This window comes from Xenopus laevis, chromosome 6L (genome assembly GCF_017654675.1).
Source record: "Xenopus laevis strain J_2021 chromosome 6L, Xenopus_laevis_v10.1, whole genome shotgun sequence".
NCBI classification, from domain to species: domain Eukaryota; kingdom Metazoa; phylum Chordata; class Amphibia; order Anura; family Pipidae; genus Xenopus; species Xenopus laevis.
Window position 1 is genome coordinate 27,108,193 of NC_054381.1, and position 20,560 is coordinate 27,128,752.

The following is a 20,560-nucleotide window of genomic DNA, read 5'->3' on the forward strand; positions in this document are numbered from 1 at the left end:
TGCAAATACATCATTAGTATTTTGTTTTAAATACTAAACAAAAAAATTAGTAGTCTTGGCAGTGGTTATTATTTTCTTATAACTCTTGTAACTAAAAGGCATGTACAGTGTGTAAAACACAAAACAACATGCAGAAAGAAAGATCCCCAAGTTATGAAGGGTCATTTATGACTAGGCAGGCAGTGTGCAAAGTGCAATAATGTGGCAAATGTCTTGCTTTTTGCACCATGCCTTCCTCTCAACTTGAGTTGCAACAGGTCTCTGCACTTCGTTTAAGAGCACAAACACTTGCGGTTGCCATTTTTAAAGGGGTTGTGTACTGTACCATTAAGTTAACTTTCAGGCGGTTATTTAATAAAGTCTGAATGCTAAAAATTCAAATACATGTGAGTTTTTTTTTTTTACTATAAAATCCGAATTGTTAGTCCTCCATCTCAGACCTGCCGAGGTTGTATATAAGTCAATGGGAGAGGTCCCTATCCTAGTTGGAAGTTATTGTGGTCTGCTCTGGGTTTAGCCCGAAAATCCGATCATTTTGGGCTTTTCGGGGAAAAAACCTGAAAAAAAATCTTATGATTTGGGAAAAAAACCCGAAAAATTGTACGATTCGGGAAATAGCCAGAAGAAAATCTTCCAATACATTTTTTTCTGGGTTTTCCCCGAACCGATTAATTTGTGCTTTTTAAATAAATAAGGTCAAATTGTGGATTCTAGTTTGATAAGACTTTTTTTTTTTTTTTAAAAGAATCTGAAAAAATCAATTTTTCAAAAATAACCCCCTTACTATGATGTAGAGACTCATATATAAAGATACTTGTATCATATGATATGCATGCAATGATATCACTAGTATGATATTTTAGAATATAAAATGGAAATAGTAAGGAGATGTGGGTCTGTCTGTAAGATGTGTATCTTGGTATAAGTACGGTTCATCTATTCTGGTACAGAATTCCTGCAGTTATAGGCAATTATACTCACAGGCTGCTACCACTGATGCTGAACAATCTGAAAAGTCATTCAACCAATTACAATAAAAAAAACAATGACATTTAGAACATTACAAAAAATCCCTAAAAGAGTTAACCAAAAAAAAGTTTTTGTCTTCTAGAAATGATGTTATTCATTAAGTTGCTTTTCTCTCAAATCTATTTGCCATATGCTAATTAATGACAGAAATTACTATAGTAACGATTTTGTTTTTGCTTCTTTTACTTGGATCAGAGATGATAAGTGATTACTTTTCAAGTGTTTCTTCTGTTTGCTTTTTAGAGATGGCAAAACTGAACCCTAGAAACATTGTACAGTTACAATTATGTCTGTAAAAGAATTAAAAATTATTTAATTTTAGGGTAAAATGAAGATGTTGTTCTGTTAACAAAGCTTTTCTGGTGACAAATACTACATTTTATTTATATATATATATATATATATATATATATATACAGTATATATATATATATATATATATATATATATATATACTGTATATACTCGAGTATAAGCCGACCAAGTATAAGCCGAGGTACCTAATTTTACGTACAAAAACTGGGAAAACTTATTAACTCTAGCATAAGCCTAGACACAACTACAGCCCTGTCTCCCAGCAGCGCACATTCCGCCAAAGCGACCCCCCCAGCAATCAACCGGACTTCTTTGCAAATTTTATGGTGACAGAGAATTGCCAAACGGATTACTGTGTGCATTGTCCCACTGTCCCACTACCATGTGCAGAGGGTGCTGTGTGATATTGCCATCACTGCTAATCCTTCATATAACCAACAGAGGGTGCTTTGTGATATTGCAGTCACTGTTATTCTTTCATATAACCAACAGAGGGCGCACTGTTATTCTTTCATATAACCAACAGATGGTGCTGTGTGATATTGCAGTCACTGTTATTCTTTCATATAACCAACAGAGGGCGCACTGTTATTCTTTCATATAACCAACAGATGGCTTGTGTGATATTGCAGTCACTGTTATTCTTTCATATAACCAACAGAGGGTGCTGTGTGATATTGCAGTCACTGTTATTCTTTCATATAACCAACAGAGGGCGCTGTGTGATATTGCAGTCACTGTTAATCTTTCATATAACCAACAGATGGCGCTGTGTGATATTGCAGTCACTGTTATTCTTTCATATAACCAACAGAGGGCTCTGTGTGATATTGCAGTCTCCCCCCAAGCTAACTGTTGGTATGATTAAAAGTGACTGCAATCTCAGCTACTGCCCGCTGACCCGAGTATAAGCCGAGGTAGACTTTTTCAGCACATTTTGGATGCTGAAAAACTCGGCTTATACTCGGGTGTATACGGTGTGTGTGTATATATATATGTGTATATATATATATATATTGTGACAAGCTGGCTGCCGGTACACATCATTTTTGGTGGAAAATTAGCTAAGGTAGCCAGGTAAGCAGAGGATCAGGAGCATAAAGAGGGGGACACAGCATATTCAGGCAAAATACAGGATTATTTGGGAAACTCTTCCAACACAAAGTCACTGGCATAAAGGGACACAGTTCATCAGCATTTCACACACGCATTCAAAGACTTTTCCCTACACTGGGGTTCTCACAATACAGGTTGGTATGCTTCTCACTAAGCCCTGCTGACTCTTCCCTCCAGGGATATCAAACTGACTAGTCTCTTACTCTCTCTTCCCCACCAGGGATTTAGGTTCACCAGCCCCTGCAACTCTCTTGTTGGCAGTAAGACCCCAACTGCCAGGCACTGTCTCTCCCAGCAGCACCAAACTTCCCTCCACTCTATGAGGTGTCCTGAGAGCTCTAAGCTGTGGGAAGACAGCCCTTTTACATTCCTAGGTGGCTCCTCTCTCAGCTGCCACTTAATTACTTGGCTGAGAGGGAATATTAATCCTACCGTTGCTGGGTATCCCTCTGCAACCCATATCATGCAGCTCAAATACACCAGGGATCAATTAACCAAAAACTTGTTATCCAGAAAGTTCTGAATTGCAAAAATTCTCTTTTTGACGCCGGCGTCCGTTGTTTTGGCAAAAATGCGTCGGCGTCCAAAAAATGGACGCCGGTGTCCATTTTTTTTTACGCCGGTGAATTTTAGGCAGCAAATTTTCACGGGCGTTTCGCAAATTTATTCGCCGGCGGCGAACCGCACAAATTTGGCGGGAATTCGCGCCTGCCGAATACATTCGCCCATCAGTATGCATTACATTTAGCTCATTACAATATATATCCAACTCCATTAATCTATAGAACTGGTTTATGCATTTGTCTTACATCTCTACAGCTGTTTGATAACCTCTTGAAAGCATCTATTTTACAGTAAATATGTCTGTTATATGTATTTCAGTATATCAACAATAACCACAGGTGCACTAAACTCTACACCAAAATGCACTTGTTTTAGTCTTCTCCAGTTTTTGCATTAAATATGTAGGATTTTGGAGGACTTGGTAGTGTGGGAAACGCAGATCTCTGGATTTCCATATTGTCTGATGGTTCCATAGATGTGCATTTTCTGTTGGTCTAGTTGTGTGTTTACCAGTCAACTTTGTGTAATTGCACCACAACAGGTCCATTAAAATAATAATAATAATAAACTGATTATATTAATGGACCCAAACATGCAGATCAAACAGTTCATTGAACTAATGGAAAATATGCATGTGTAGCCAAATAAAATATTCTATAAAACACAGAGGACTCGATATATAAAATGTAATAAATGTCTGTAAATGTATCTGCTCAAAAAAGTAGTCATGGCTCCTGTAACTCTAAAATAATATATCTGAATCTTGCATTAAACGAAAGTGTACAACTTCAACATTGCTGCAACCAATTGAGATAATGTTTCCAGAACATTGGTCTTGTTCATCATAATTATTCTTTATATTTACAGAAAAGTAATGAGATTGGACAATCTGTGTTGGGTAAGTAAAGTTTTCATTATGTATTTTATACTTTTTTTTATCAAATCCATGAGGTATTGTTTGGCATAAAAAGTCTTATTTAGAGAGAATGCAGAACATTCTGCATTTGGAAATGGCTTCACTTTGCAGTCGCATGAGTAATATGTTTCTGCTCTAAAGAAATTTTAGATATCTAAAACATTCAAAGCTACAAACTGTAATGGTCAAGGCTAGCTAGAAAAAATGCCTTTGTCTTTTATGTTGCCATGTAGTAGATGGAAGAACAGTAACGGGACCAAAACAGCAAAGGGCATTTCCTCAGTTGTCGATTCATTACAATGATAATTTCTTTTGCTGTCCAGCTGCCAACCCACATTCCCTACAGATCAATGCTGAATGAACTTTACACATGGTTATGCTTTGCAAGTATTGACATGAGACAAGGTAGTGCTCCCACTTCACAGCAGAAATGGAAGCAGAAAAAAACGTATTAGATCTGGCAGCAGATTCATAGCATTCAGGCCAGTCCCCTACCTGATTATGTTACTAATGCGTTTTTATTTTAAGAAGAACCTGAACTTTCTTAAAGCCCTTTCCTTTTGCAGTCTCTATCAAACCTTTTGGAATGATTTATCATGAATCTAAGAATCTAATGTTTCTTCTTATCATTTTATGTCTTCACTTTCCCCAAACTACAGTTTCTACAACATCAAGGGGGTTATTTATTACAATCCTAATGTTAAAATCTCAAAAAATTTGAGGAAAAAAATCTTGAATTTTTCGAGAGTTATGATACCCCAATGCTGCAAAAATCCTGAATCCGAAAATCTGCCAGTCGAGGTCAGACCTGTCAAGGTCATGTATAAGTCAATGAGAGAAGCAACTATGAAGTTTTCATGCTCTGCTCTGGGTTTAGGGAAATGCTTTTGCTACATTTATAAACAAAGTCAACTATAGGACAGCCAGCGTTCAGACTAGGCAATGAACCCACAGCCAACAGATCAGATTCTGTCCCATTTAGCTAAGCTCATGCATAGTGACATATTATCAGGGTCAGACTGGGCCTGAAGGACGCTTGGAAAAACCCCGGTGGGTCCAGCCCAATCCAGACCTGCTCCATGTGGATGCTGCCGATGCTTCACCACTCATTTACAGTCATTAAGAGGGAAGAAGGCAGAATAAGTTCTGTGGAAGCTGGGAGGGGGCCTTCAGGCTGCAGCCCCAGTGGGCCTCAGAAACATCAGTCCGACGCTGCCTATGGTTGATCCACTGGCTGGGGTTAGAAGATGGAATAAAGCTGGCCATAAACGCGTTTGGTGAACTCCCCCCAAACTTTGAGATGTGAAATATCAGCATGATCCAGTCATGGACCCAACGATCGGATCTCAATGACAGAAATAAACGATGTAAGAATGAGAACCACATCAACTGAGATAATGTAGCCCTCACTGCAACAGAATTTGTAAACCTGTCCAATTTATATCTGGTCAGTTTTTGGGCAGATATCAATCAAGGAAGCCCATTGAAAGGCAACAAACATGGACCAACAAGCTGCTGACATTGTCTGCCGGCAGCTTTCGTTGGCCTGTGTATGGCTACATTTAGATGTCAATGCCAAGATCTAACAATGCCCTACAACCAATATTTTTCCTCTTGGCAGACAAGGGATGGGCCAGTTGGGGTTGGCAGATATTGCACCAAAACTGACTTCCATTAGGGGTTAGACAGTAAGGATGAAAACTGTCCAAACTGGCCCTTCATATAACTGCATTTACAGTATGTGGACTGAGACATTGGGACTTCTGTACTTTTTAAACAGTCTTTCCACTGTACACTACTCAAAATCTATTGTAAACAAAACCATAGGAAACACATGGCACACATATAGACTGAAAAAAGTTATTTTAACTTAGTAGTTAAGGCAAGTTCTGAAATGTATCACAGTATTGTGAGGACTAAAGAAAATAACTTAACACCTTTTACTGAGACTCATGGGGATTCTCTTTATCATGGATATTATGAGCATAGCTTGTTGGAAAGTGTATGAGTCTTTGGAAGAACAGGTTGTGGCCAGGCAGATCACATCAATTTCAGTAGGTTGACTAATATCTAAGATTGCTGTCTTTACACAAGCTAGTGTGAGAAGTGTAAGTGTTGGAATTGATTACAACTAGTGATGGGCGAATTTATTCGCCAGGCGCGAATTCGCGGCGAATTTGCGCGATTCGCCGCTAGCGAATAAATTCGCGAAACTCCCGCGAAAATTCGCGGAAAAAATTCGCCGGCGTCAAAAAAAAATTTTCCGAAAAACGGACGCCGGCGTCAAAAACGGGCACCGGCGTCGCGAATTTTTCGGCGAAGCGAAACGGCGCAAATTCGCCCATCACTAATTACAACGCAAAGCTGAGACCCTGTTATGACTTTCTTTGTACTTAAAAATTTCGGGTCTTGGACCCACTAATCTGACAGGCAGAATCACATTTTAGAGAAGCTGCTCCATCCAAACAGAAAGAAAGTCTGACTAATGGCAATAACACAACGAAAGCTTATAACAATGTAACCATACAATATGTATATGAAACATCAATGATTAATTAAATAAAGGGCATCCGAGACACTGAATTATGTTTGATCTAAAAGCCATATGTCTGATCATTAAAGCTCTGGATGAATTTTATATTTTAAGCCTCAAACTTCTGCTGCTGTATTGGAATAGTGCAGTCAAAATGCTACTAGGACAATTTTAATCAGTTTACAATTTTTAAAAAGACAGTCAGTCATTAACAAGACAGTGAAGCTACACATATTTAAATTATAGTATATTCCAATGTTCGACAACTACATTCAATAAATAGGACTTGTGTTGGACATTCTTTTTGCATATTGTTTTAATAACAAAAAAACATTGATTTTTCCTTATTTCTTAAGCCAACATTTTCCCTGTTTAGCTTGAGAAATAACAAAAACTATAGATTATCCACATTTACAATGACAGGCAAAAAAGTATGTTTAGCACAAGCCCTATTTATTGATTTATGTGCGTAACACAAGTTATTTCCACTATGTAAGTATCAATGATATATACAAGCTATATGTGCATTTGTTCTTCAGCTTTCCCTTATGGTTATAGTGAAAACTGAAGGACAATGTCAAGAGTAACTTAACTGTAATTTTGACTGATATGTTTATTGCATTTTCTTGGTTAATTGAAAATAAAATGTTAACTCAAAAAAAGTAACTGAACGTCTTTGGGATTGCAGTCATAGTACAAAAAAGGTATGTGTACATTGTAAAGTATTTAAAAGCAGTCTAATTGTTTGCCTACAGTTTTGTGATTCCCACCACTACTTTTACTGGATGCAAGGAGCCTACACCCTGCTGCACCTGAGTGGGTTGGGGTACCCTGAGCATATTCTGAATGTATAAAGGCCTACCCACCCTACCAACTTGGGTTCAGCAGGGTATAGGCTCCTTGTGTGAAGTAGAAGTAGTGATCAACCTTAATTTTTTTTAACCTTTTTTATTCTAAGATTCCTTTCTAGTAACCCCGTTGCTTCTCCTGACTCTTTATACAATGTAGTAGGAGCCATTGACAAAACTGTGCTCCAGTGCTGAGAAGATTAAGCCACAAGTCCAAGCTGGGGTAGAGAAGGGACTAAGCCAGTACATCGCTATACCTGTATATTATAGTTCAGGTGCTCTGATCCAAAAGATCATCAAACCCATGTGTACATGAATGAATGGGGGTAGGAATATTTACTACATACTGTATTTCTACTAGAACCTGAGCAAGCAAGGAATGGAAATCTGTGGATTCGAGCAAATGCGAGAGGGGCTGCTGTAAGATGTCATAGACAGTCACTATTTATTGAGCATGTGGGGGCTGTTTGGGCCTCTGTGTATTTGAAAAGCCAGGGCTTATTTTGACTCCCAGTCCAGACCTGAAGCTAAATGTTTCAGCCTTTTTTTTAAATCCCCAAGCCACATTCAAATATAAAACGTATTAAGCCGAAACGTAAACTGAAAAAAAAAATAGAACATAAAGGCCTGTGATTGGTTATTTTTTATTCCCATGTGGACTGCCACCTTGCAGCAGGCTCTGTTTTGCAATAAAATTATCTTTATCCCTCCAAAACTTGCTTCCATCAGGGGTGGAGAGCATTGTGTTGCCAATGTGGAGAGTCCTTATTAACTGTTACTAATTGCTTTAATGCACTGTAATAAACTCAAGCCATTAAACAAAGTTAAAAGTACACTTTCATCTCCATGGGCCCTACGCGTTTCATACCCACACGGTTACTTGTTTAATAAAGTAATTATTTAACTAATATTTTTTGGCCTGTGGATTCCTCTGAGTGCCAGACAGCTCTGTTCTTCTACCTGACACCCCTGGCCGGTGCTCCTATCAGTAGAAAACTGCACTAGCCAGGGGGGTTCTTCCATCAAGCAACCCTGGGCCGGTGCAGTTTTCTGCTGATAGGAGCACCGGCCTGGGGTTTCAGGAAAGTCACTTGGGGGTGTCTAACTTTTGGCACCTCCAAGTAAATATGCCTTTCCTTCTCCTTTAAAGGGAAACTGTCATGGGAAAACATGTTTTTTTCAAAACGCATGAGTTAATAGTGCTACTCCAACAGAATTCTGCACTGAAATCCATTTCTCAAAAGAGCAAACAGATTTTTTTATATTCAATTTTGAAATCTGACATGGGGCTAGACATTTTGTCAATTTCCCAGCTGCCCCAGGTCATGTGACTTGTGCCTGCACTTTAGGAGAGAAATGCTTTCTGGCAGGCTGCTGTTTTTCCTTCTCAATGTAATTGAAGGAGTCTCAGTGAGACATGGGTTTTTACTATTGAGTGCTGTTCTTAGATCTACCAGGGAGCTGTTATCTCGTTACCTTCCCATTGTTCTTTTGTTTGGCTGCTGGGGGGGGGGGGGAAAGGGAGAGGTGATATCACTCCAACTTGCTGTACAGCAGTAAAGAGTGATTGAAGTTTATCAGAGCATAAGTCACATGACTTGGGGCAGCTGGGAAATTGACAATATGTCTAGCCCTATGTCAGATTTCAAAATTGAATATAAAAAAATCTGTTTGCTCTTTTGAGAAATGGATTTCAGTGCAGAATTCTGCTGGAGCAGCACTATTAATTGATTCATTTTGAAAAAAATTTTTTTTCCCATAACAGTATCCCTTTAAGGTAACATTACAACTGATATATCTATATGGCAGGGAAAGCAGACAACAATAAAACAGCCACAAAGCTAATGTTTTCTTCTAAAGAAATAATATGATTAGGATATTTTCTGAAAATAAACACAGACATAAAAATCATTTTCAAATAAAACATGACTACTAAACATTACAGACATATTTCTAACTGCCTGGACCAGTATAGATGTTCTGTATATATTGTTATCTTCCTGAGATATGGTCAGAAAAGAAACGAGTGCAGAAATAAAATCTTTTGGTACAAAGCCATGAAAAATGAATTTTCTGCTTTAAAGCCTCCAATCATTTTGCTATTATGAATCAAAGGGAATTATTCTCCCAGGGTTTAAACTCCTCAAATATCCTGAAAATGCATTTCTAAATATACATTCTCTTTTTATTCCCAGTATTGCTGAGCACTGTGCACTTATTATTTTATTCAGCACCTGAAGCAAAGCTCATAGAAGATTTTTGAAGGTGAACTTGTGCAATAGTACTTACCTCCAGTCGCCACAGTAATTTCACGTAGAAAATGGCCGTAAAATGGAAAATCAAAGGACAGGTTCACTCTCTGCAAAGTACAATGCCAGGGAAGAAAATCATTTTTTTTGTATAAAAAAAAAAATAAAAAATACAAAATGAAAGTTTCATGTCAAAATGTGATTTATTCATTATATTTCATGATTTTCACCAAACACCACTTTAGTTTTGCTTCTTAAAACATTCTGCTTGAAGTCGTTACCAGGGAAACGATTTCGCCCTGTATAATTGAAAGAGAAATTTCTGCTAAAGGAAATGCTTAGTATCGTGAGGATGTTTTTTGTGCTTTGTCAAAATAGTTTAACCTTTCTGTCGGGGGAAAAGCAAACTCACGAGTGCTGGATATTGTCATCTTCATAATAGGGTGTTATTGGAGATCCTCTATAAGAGGAATGATAAAATGCTTAAGATAAATGCTTGAAGTAATGTGGGTAGACATAGGCTTAACATCTGACTCAACTACATTCTGTTTTTCTGCTCCTGGGGGCATTTCACTTTTTATTACTTTGAAAGCAATATGGAACAGCATGTGCATTCCTTCAGGCTAGGACATGAGATAGTTGATAGTTAAGACCAGGGGGCTAACTTGAATTCCCCAGTAAAACATGTATTTTTGCATTGCTGGCACTCAGTATTTTTCTTATCAACAATGTTGGGTCTACAGTACAACTAAGGAAAGGGTTTAGGTTAATAATATTCATTTGTGGGACTACAGGTGACCAAGGATCTTAAAGGGGTGGTGCACCTTTAAGTTAACCTTTAGTATGTTATAGAAAGGATAATTCTAATCAACTTTTCAATTGGTCTTTATTTTTTTGACCCCATCTTGAAACAAATGCTCTGTAAGGCTACAAATTTATTGTTATTGCTACTTTTTATTACTCATCTTTCTATTCAGGCCTCTCCTATTCATATTCCAGTCTCTTATTCAAATCAATGCATGGTGTTAGGGTAATTTGGGTAATTTGTGCCCTAGCAACCAGATTACTGAAATTGCAAAGCGTAGAGCTGCTGAATACAAATTGAAATAACTCAAAAGCCACAAATAATAATAAATGAAAACCAATTGCAAATTGTCTCCACATCAAATCAAAAGTTAATGCAAAGGTGCACAACCCCTTTGCTCTGAAACAGAGTTTGTATTTGGGTCTCAAATATCTACTTGCCAGAACAAAATGCTAACCTTGTGTACTAGATTATTGATAGGCTATAGACAGTCTATATATCATCTGGATCTGGCCTTACATCTATTACTTCTGACACTCCTCACTATGGGCCAAATTCAATTTAAAGTGAATAACATATCCCGTGGTTTATCATGTGAAAACACCACTGAATCCTTTAGGAAAATGTGGAATTTAATTAGGGGATTCGTTTTTCTCATGGAATTGAATCTAGCCCTATATCTCTTTATATGTCTCAACACATTCCTCTTACAGGCACCACCTGGTCACAGTAACTACTTCTACTTAGTGATGGGCGAATAAATTCGCCAGACACGAATTTGCATTGAATTTCCACGTTTCGCAAAATTAATTTGCTAAACTGCAGCGACATTTAGTCGGCGAAAAATCAGCCACATCAAAAAAAATTGACACAATTCAATTTTTATGTGTGCGACTATTTTGACGCGTGTCAATTTTTTTTATTTATTTTTAACTATTTTGATGCACATTCACTTCAATGTGTTTTGCAAATTTTTCACAGCACAGAAATTTTCTAGCTAATTCACTAATTTATTATTTATTACTAATTTATAAGGCGAAGAGGACAAATCTCTAACGGAAAGAAGTTTTGCATCGTTTCTCTAACAAAGTTTCTCCAGCAAAAATTCTCTAGTGAAAAACTGGTAATTTATCAAATTCCCTCAGTTTTTGAAGATGAACCTCTGTAATTTAAAGTACTTTTCATTCTTTCCTTTCCTTTCCTTCTATTTCAGAGCTGTCAATCCCCCATATTTTTTCAGGCATTTCCAGATTCTGGGCTCCTAAAGACTACGGACAGCTCTACTAATTAGTTTTGAGGGTTACCCACCCTATGCGGCAGGGACCTCCTTCTTCTTGTTTCTTACCACTTAAAGGGATATTGTCATGGGAAAAAAATTTTTTTCAAAATGAATCAGTTAATAGTGCTGCTTCAGCAGAATTCTGCACTGAAATCCATTTCTCAAAAGAGCAAACAGATTTTTTTATATTCAATTTTGAAATCTGACACGGGGCTAGACATTTTGTCAATTTCCCAGCTGCCCCTGGTCATGTGACTTGTGCCTGCACTTTAGGAGAGAAATGCTTTCTGGCAGGCTGCTGTTTTTCCTTCTCAATGTAACTAAATGTGTCTAAGTGGGACATGGGTTTTTACTATTGAGTATTGTTCTTAGATCTACAAGGCAGCTGTTATCTTGTGTTAGGGAGCTGCTATCTGGTTACCTTCCCATTGTTCTGTTGTTTGGCTGCTGGGGGGGGGAAAGGGAGGGGGGTGATATCATTCTAACTTGCAGTACAGCAGTAAAGAGTGATTGAAGTTTATCAGAGTACAAGTCACATGACTTGGGGCAGCTGGGAAATTGACAATATGTCAAGCCCCATGTCAGATTTCAAAATTGAATATAAAAAAATCTGTTTGCTCTTTTGAGAAATGGATTTCAGTGCAGAATTCTGCTGGAACAGCACTATTAACTGATTCATTTTGAAAAAAAAAATGTTTTCCCATGACAGTATCCCTTTAATTAGGAATGCAACTGGATTTTTTGTTCTTATTTTCATTTTATTAATCTCTGTTCTAAGAATGTGTTGTTTGAATGCACAGCTCTGCATATACGCATAGTACTAGCTAAAGACATACATACATTTGCTTATATTTTTATACAATACAGCTTTTCCCTATACTGAAACATGGCAAAGGCAACTGAAAATTAAAGAAAAGAGCAGAAAAGCAACAAAAAAGAAGAGTACAAGATAGAAGGGGAGAAAATAGGAGGAAAAATAGAGGATAAGAAAACTTTAAAAGTAAAAGAAAGACCAGTGTACCATTTGGTTTTTAATGGCAGTAATTAAAAGTCAAGTTTTATTGGTTTTAACTATATAGTTTAATTTTGTTGTTCACCTGAACTGGTTTGCTGGAGGTTAGGGGGAACCGGGCTTGGATTCATTGAGGCCGCGTTTTTCCTAAACCTCAGTATCTTGTGTTTGTAAAAGAAAGGCCAACAAGAAAACATATGAAACTATAATGAGAAAGAAAGACGTAGTCCCTACAAAATTGGGCAGATTGGTACACCATTGAATTCAAATTGTATATATAATTTAATACAGTATTTTATTAACATGTTCTCTGCTCAGTGATTGTATCATTTACTGGCTTATAATTACAGCAATATGACTTACCGCAGCTTGACGATGTGTGTTTGAGAGTATTCCATGAATCTTCACTTTTTCTTTTTCCATTTGATCCATGTTCACCCATAAATCCCGACTGGCAGAATCCAGTGGCCCATATGTTCTAGACGTGTAATACTTGTGATCAGTATCCTCCTGGAAAATAGATATCATTTTATTACTGTTTCTCTTACCTACAGAACACAGAAAATGACTGTGTTCTAGACATTATACATCTCATATATATACAGGGATGGGACCTGTTATTCAGAATGCATGGTCATGGGGTTTTCCAGATAATGGACCTTTTCATAATTTGGATCTTCATACCTTAAGTCTATTAAAAAATGATCTAAACATTAAATAAATCCAATAGACTAGTTTTGCCTCCAATAATGTTTAACGTTATCTTAGTTGGGATCAAGTACAAGCTACTGTTTTATTATTACAGAGAAAAAGGAAATCATTTTTAAAAATTTTAATTCTTTGGATAAAATGGATTCTATGGGAGACAGCCTTTTCCATAATTCTGAGCTTTCTGGGTAACAGCCATGTGTTTGGTATTGAAACAGGATAAATCATATATGGCAAGCCAAAAATCCATCTAAATCAATACACAAAGATAGAACAAAGGCACAATCTTATGGGAAATTGTATGGGTTCCATACTCAGGAAACTCGTTACTCAGAAAGTTCAGAATTACAAGAAGGCCATCTTCCATAGAGTCCAGAGCAAATAATTTAATAACATTTTTTTTTCGTTTTGTCTCTGTAATAAAAAAATTGGTAACAAAGCTGCATCGATCCATATTGATAGAGATTTCACTGGATTTATGGGGGATTATGGGCACCCACCCTAAAAAGCATAGGGACCTATTATTATTTATGTTTTTTGAATTATTTAGCTTTTTATTCAGCAGCTCTCCAGTTTGCAATTTTAGCAGTCTGGTTGCTAGGGTCAAAATTACCCTAGCAACCATGCACTGAAATGAATAAGAGACTGGAATATGAATAGTAGAGGGCCTGAATAGAAAGATGAGTAATAGAAAGTTGCAAATAAATATAAATATAAATTTGTAGCCTTACAAAGGCTGGTGCCAGTGACCCCCATTTCAAAGCTATGAAGAGTCAGAAGAAGAAACTAATTCAAAAACTATAAAAGAGAAAAAATTAAGACCAGCTAAAAGGTTGCTTAGAATTATCCGTTCCATAACATACTAAAAGTTAACTCAAAGGTGAACCACCACTTTAAAAATTCAGAGTTGCTCTTTTGTTGTATTTCTTTTACACAAAGAAAAAGGTAAATTATGTTTTTCATCCAAACAGGGTGCCACAAAAAATTTGAAAACACATGGCAAATATGCAGACAAAATATGTATAACATGCCTTCTCATCAATGTGTTCTTTTTACAAAAGCCCAAGCACTGATTTTCGATTTGTGCCTAAAACATTGACCTGCTTTCTGTTATGTTTTGGTGGCCGAGGATGAGTAGAGTATAACAGTGCTTTATTAGCAGACTCTTGCAGCCATTACACAACAGTAACTTTTACTTTCACTTTTAAGCTGTCCAGGAAGCATGCACAGTATAAGTCTGAGCACAGTGACATCTACAGGCCATCTGCACAAACACCACACTTTCATACTGTATATATCTCAAGTCATAAAACACTTTACTGACAGGCATGACTGTAATCAGCAGAACATATACCTAATTTCCCCTGGGTCTCTCCTGATAATAGTTGCCTGGTGCTGGCTGGAGGGGTCGGCGCCTCTCCCAGCAATATCTGTAAAAAGATTAGCCAAACAACACAGGCCAGTGTAGCGGGGATCTCCCCTGCACGTTTATTTCGTCAAGTGATGTAACGTTTCGGGGGCGTGCCCCTTCATCAGACATCTTCATCATGTCTGATGAAGGGGCACGCCCCCGAAACGTTACATCACTTTACGAAATAAACGTGCAGGGGAGATCCCCGCTACACTGGCCTGTGTTGTTTGGCTAATCTTTTTTACAGATATGACTGTAATCAGGCCACATCCCCAAAGAGCTTACAATCTATGAAATCATTTATCTTAACAGTGTTATATGTGAGTTCTGACTTTCCAGTAAACAAAAAAAGGAACAAGTATGCTGTATATTTCCACATTTGACAGATCTTTAATTAGAAATTCAAAATGGAACTAAAAAAAATCTCTTGAAAACACATGGATTTAACAGCCTGCAAAGAATGAGTCCTGTATGTATCAGACTCCAAGCATATAATCAGCATTCCCTTATTTCTGCAGTGGAAAATGAATTAAATTTTACCCATATTGATTAATGACCGTGTGCATAATACAGAATGGAGAATTGCAGCAGATTAAATATGCATAAAAGGAGCTGTCTGGGAGAAAATGGCCATAAAATACAGAAATTCGATTTTCATGTTCACTGAAGTTTCATGGCTTGATTTTATATTCTTTTGTTTTACTCATGGACATGAGAATAATATTTCTGTTTTTTATTCTTTACCTTAAGTGGGACAAACACATTTTAGCTCCATACAGCATTAACTATCCATCAAACCCATTGTAATTTAGGACATACTTCTTGTGTTTTTGACAATCGCGCTTTCACGCAGTATTCAGTTTTATTCAGTATTCGCTTTGGATCCATGTGGAATTAAAACACTTTGGTAAACAAGTGCTGATCACATTTTAAATTATATTTGGACCCCCAGTTTGCTTTATATAAAATTATCAAATTACAGGTCATTTGGAAGGGTCGAATATCGAATTTATGCAAGTTTTTTAAAACTCCTATAAATTCGACTATTTGAAATTTATACTAATGGATGAAAAATTCGGCATGTCAAAAAATGTAGGGCGCGCATCCGAAAAGTCGCTTGTGTCAAAATTGTTGCGCGTCAACACTATTAAGACACACATTGACTTTTTTTCAAGTTTCACGCATTTTCCACAGTTTTGCGCATTTCGCAGGAAACTTGTGGATTTTCAAACATCTCCAAATTGATCCCTGCACCTCTACCATTGACTTAAACAGTAATTCGTCAGGTTTTAGGTGGCGATTAGTCAAATTCGAATTGGGCCAGAGTTTGATAAATCTCAAAAACCAAATCTGGATTTTTTAAAAAACTCAAATCGATGTTGGATAACTCCCTAGTTGAATTTGACAGTTTTGACCATAAAAAAAATCGAAAATTCAAATTAGAATTCGAATTTTCAATTCAACCCTTGATAAATCTGCCCCTTGGGGTTGACACCTGTCTGATTTTAAACCAAACAGGTTGGTTTTTCATGGGGTTTGGGTTGGTTCACAATTGTCTTTTTGAGCCACTACCTACCTGTATTCCACTGCTCCACCCATGAATATGACTCTGCCCCCATATGTCACCCTTGTCTTTTTTTTTCCTGTGCAGGTCAACAAGGTGACAACACTAGGGGCAACAGATAGGTTAGGTGCAACATTTTTTCAAATACTAGTAACCCACCAATAAGATGTATTCGTTTGAAACATTAGATTAATGAATGCTATTTGCGGATTGGTGTTACTGAAACTTAAAGTGATACTGACACAAAAAACTTCTCAAAATATTAATGTACATTAAGGGTCGGGACACACGGTCAGATTCAGGGTTGAGTTGTATTTAAATTTGAGTTTTCAAGGGTATTTTTCAGTCAAAACTCGAATTTTCAAAAAGTTTAATTTTTCGAGGGTTAAACAAAACTTGAATTTTTTTAAGATTTATTATACCTAAAAGCTGGAAATAGCTTGAATCTGAAAATACTCCAGCTAAAACCTTTTTGAGGTCATGTTGAAGTCAATGGCAGAGGTCCCTTGGACCATTTGAAGATGTTAAAAGCCTTCATGATGTTTGAGTTTGTTTCAGTGGGTTTTACTCGAAAACTCAATGAATTTAAGTTTTCAGGAGCTGAAACCTCTATCAATTCGAGTTTTCGAACTAGTCCCTGGATCAACTTGTACTATGAGCTATCTTCCATAACCCTGAATCCCCTCACTTGCTAAAAAAAAACATCCAACCCCCTCTTAAAGCTATCTAATGTATCAGCCTGTACCACTGATTCAGGGAGAGAATTCTACATCTTCACAGCTCTCACTGTAAAAAAAACCCTTCCAAATGTTTAGGTGAAACCACTTTTCTTCTAATCGGAATTGGTGACCTCGTGTCAGCTGGAAAGACCTGCTGGTAAATAAAGCATTAGAGAGATTATTATATGATCCCCTTATATAGTCTTTCTTACAGTCTTTCTTCATAGCTAAGATTTTCCATACCCTTTAACAGCTTAGTAGCCCTTCTCTGGACCTTCTCTAAGGTTATGTTGATCATTTTTCACCAAAAGGTTTGCTTTTGCTTGCCATGGAAGCAGAATCCCGCCAGTTAAGAAAGGGCCGCAATTCAGATTTTTTGGAATTCCAAAATTCTGAAATTTCAGCTCTGCTAGGGCAGAGAGCACAATTGCCAGTAGGGCAAAAATTCGAATTTCGAGCTATTTTTTGTGTAGTTTGACTAGGCTAGGGAATAGTCCAAATTCGATTCGAATTTGAAAAAAAATAGAATATCGAAATTTATAATGTACTGTCTCTTTAAAAATTCGACTTCGACCATTCGCCATCTAAAACCTGCTTAATTGCTGTTTTAGCCTATGGAGTACCTCCTCAAACTTATTTGGGTCAATTGGTGGACTTTTTGGGTAAAACTTTGAATCAAATTAGATCGAATGCGTTATTCCGTCGATTCGTACAATTCGAATTCAGACGAATATGGACCTATTCAATCGAAAACTGACCTATTCGACCCCCAAAAAAATTCGACCTCATTTCGGTTGGTCTATTTAAATAGAATTTCGAAGTTTTTTCAATTCGAAATTCGACCCTTGATAAATGTGCCCCATAGTTCTTGTTGAACTGCTACTTACAGCATATACCCATCCTTGTTTTTTTGCCATAAAAAAGGTAAGACAAAAGCAGTTTAGTTTTAGTATCATGTACCTTTTTTATTTTGCTGCAATTCCAACTTTTGAAACTTAATAAAAAGCAGGATCAAGTAGACGATGCTCTTGGTATGCCTCACCCAAAATGTCCAAAGCCCTAGTCAATTTCAGGTAAGTCCCACTGCCTTTAGAGGTCTGCAGCTTATGACAGGATCATTGGGATACATTTCCTATTCTCACAAAGAGGCACCAGAATAACAATATTTCCATTTAATTAAGCAATTAAATAATTGAAATCAAACACTTGAATAAATTGATGTATTAAAGGTTTCAAAATGAAACATAATTGAAAGCTTTATTGCTTTGAGCTCAAGAATTCAAAAGAAAGTTCAGAACGGGTCATCTAATTAAAGGCTTAATTATAAATGGATCATTTTCCGAGTGCCATTTTATAATAGGAGGCAAATGTCTCTATCCTAAATAAATCAAAGTGCAAATGTATTAATGGGTGTTAGGTAGCATCTTGGAAATCTTGTAACCCCTAATAATCTGCTTGCTCCATCTGACAACTCCTATAAATCATCAAATTGTGTTTACTAGTCTCCTCTTCCACACCGCTCGCAAGATGGCGGTCTTCAGGGAAAGAAGACGCCGCGCCACAACACGGTGACATCATCACACTGGCACAATGGCGCCAAATTCAAACCTTAAAAGATGGCAAAAGACTAGAATCACTGCCCATGAATTGGTTCTGTATTATACGTTCCTGGGTGTGTTTTTTCTGCTATTATTGGACTGTTTCCTGATCTTGACTTGGGCTTTCCTTCTGACTACGAATCTTGTTGCCTGGACTCACCCTCTGCCTGGATACGACCACAAACTTTGTTTAACCCTTCGGATAACTTGCTTGGACTTTGTTTACCCTTTTGGCCTCCTCCTTGGCCCTGACTTCTGCATCTGATAATATGAATAATACTTCTGAACTGGATGGTAGGGATGTACTGTAGATGACAACGTTTCATTATATTTAGAGGGGGTTTACTACTACTTATGTTCCCAAGAAAGAGTGGCTGTCTGACGTGGATGTAATTTGGCAGGCATGCTGCGAGGCCTCTTCATTATGCAAAATATATAGCAGCAATATCCATAAGATATATATGTGCTGTAAATTTTGCCTTGGTTTCCCACATACCATATATGTTGTGTTCATTGCTCTTTTATCGAGACTATGATTATATTGTGCCTGACCCACTGCCCTAGATTTGGCCCTTATACATTTGCATTGACCAGAGATTGTATATTGTGCCCACATGTGTTTTAAGGTCATTGACACATTCATGGACTGGAGCCACTATAAGCATATAATAAATATATGTGCTGAACTTGTTGAGACTATAGGGTGCAAAGTGCAAAAACATAGGCACAAACCACCATGTTTTTCATAATCTGCCCTGCTGTTGTAGCCCACAGACATCCAAGGTCCTGCACTGCATGAATGATTATATCACTTCATGTGTTCAGTACTGCTTTATTTATGAGGGGTGGGCTATGGGAAGCACATAGAAGCCCCATCTTGCCACCTACCTGGACTCTATGTGTTATTTGGACTGGCAAGTTAAGGGATTCTGCCATGATTTTTATGGTGTAGTTTTTATTTCTAAACTACACTGCTTACACTGCAAATAATTCACTCAACCATATAAAATTGTATTCCTGAACCAACAAGTGCATTTTTTATAGGTGTAATAGTGGTGTGTAGGCGCCATCTCAGGTCATTGTGCCTGACCCTGTGCTTTCAGAAAGAGCCAGCACTTTAGGATGGAACTGCTTTCAGATAAGCTATTGTTTCTCCTACTCAATGTAACTGAAGGAGTCACAGTGGGATTATTACTATTGAGTACTATTCTCACATGTACCAGGGAGCTGTTATCTTGTGTCAGGAAGCTATTATTTGGTTAACTTCCCATTGATCTGCTGATGGGCTGCTGGGAGCGAAAAGGAGGGAGTTCATATCACTCAAACTTGCAGTGCAGCAGTAAAGAGTGACTGACGGTTATCAGAGCACAAGTCACATGACTGAGGGCACTTGGGAAACTACCAACATGTTTAATTTCAAAATTAAGTATAATGCTCTTTTAAAAAACAGATATCAATGCAGAAGTCTGCTGGAGCAGCATTATAAACGGATGTGTTTTGAAAAAACATCCGTTAATAGTGCAAGGGGAAGATGAGCTGAGCTTAGCAAGTGTGTTTTTAAATGGGCATAATTTTGCTTTTAGTATTAAGCAACCACTAAAAGTGTCATGCTAGTTAACCTCATACTTGTTGGACGAAGACCACCAAACCTGCTTCCAAACTCAGCAACAGTACGGGGAACCCGGGGATGTTTTAATGAAGACAACTTTGTAGTTTGGGTGACAGCATCAGGGTCTGGTGGTGGTTACCAGTTCAAAAGGGGGGGAGGTTTGTTTGCCTTTTACCAGTTTCTGCATTAAAGTGATAGTTGTGTTCACTTGCTATTCTCATTACCCTGGTGGCCCACTAATCCCCCAGCACAGTTTAGGCTGGATTCCATCATCTGTTCAAGGGC

The 20,560-nt window shown here is 37.5% G+C and overlaps 1 protein-coding gene across 1 annotated transcript in view; it reads right to left on the reverse strand.

Moving 5' to 3' along the window:
- plxdc2.L (plexin domain containing 2 L homeolog) overlaps nucleotides 1-20,560 on the reverse strand; it is a 284,395-nt gene that overhangs the window by 100,236 nt on the left and 163,599 nt on the right. Inside the window, exons 3-4 of the mRNA XM_018267284.2 lie at nucleotides 13,030-13,176; nucleotides 9,611-9,680 (exon numbers count right to left, since the gene is read on the reverse strand). Of these exons, the coding sequence (XP_018122773.1) occupies nucleotides 9,611-9,680; nucleotides 13,030-13,176 (217 nt within the window). The remainder of the gene's footprint in view (nucleotides 1-9,610; nucleotides 9,681-13,029; nucleotides 13,177-20,560) is intronic.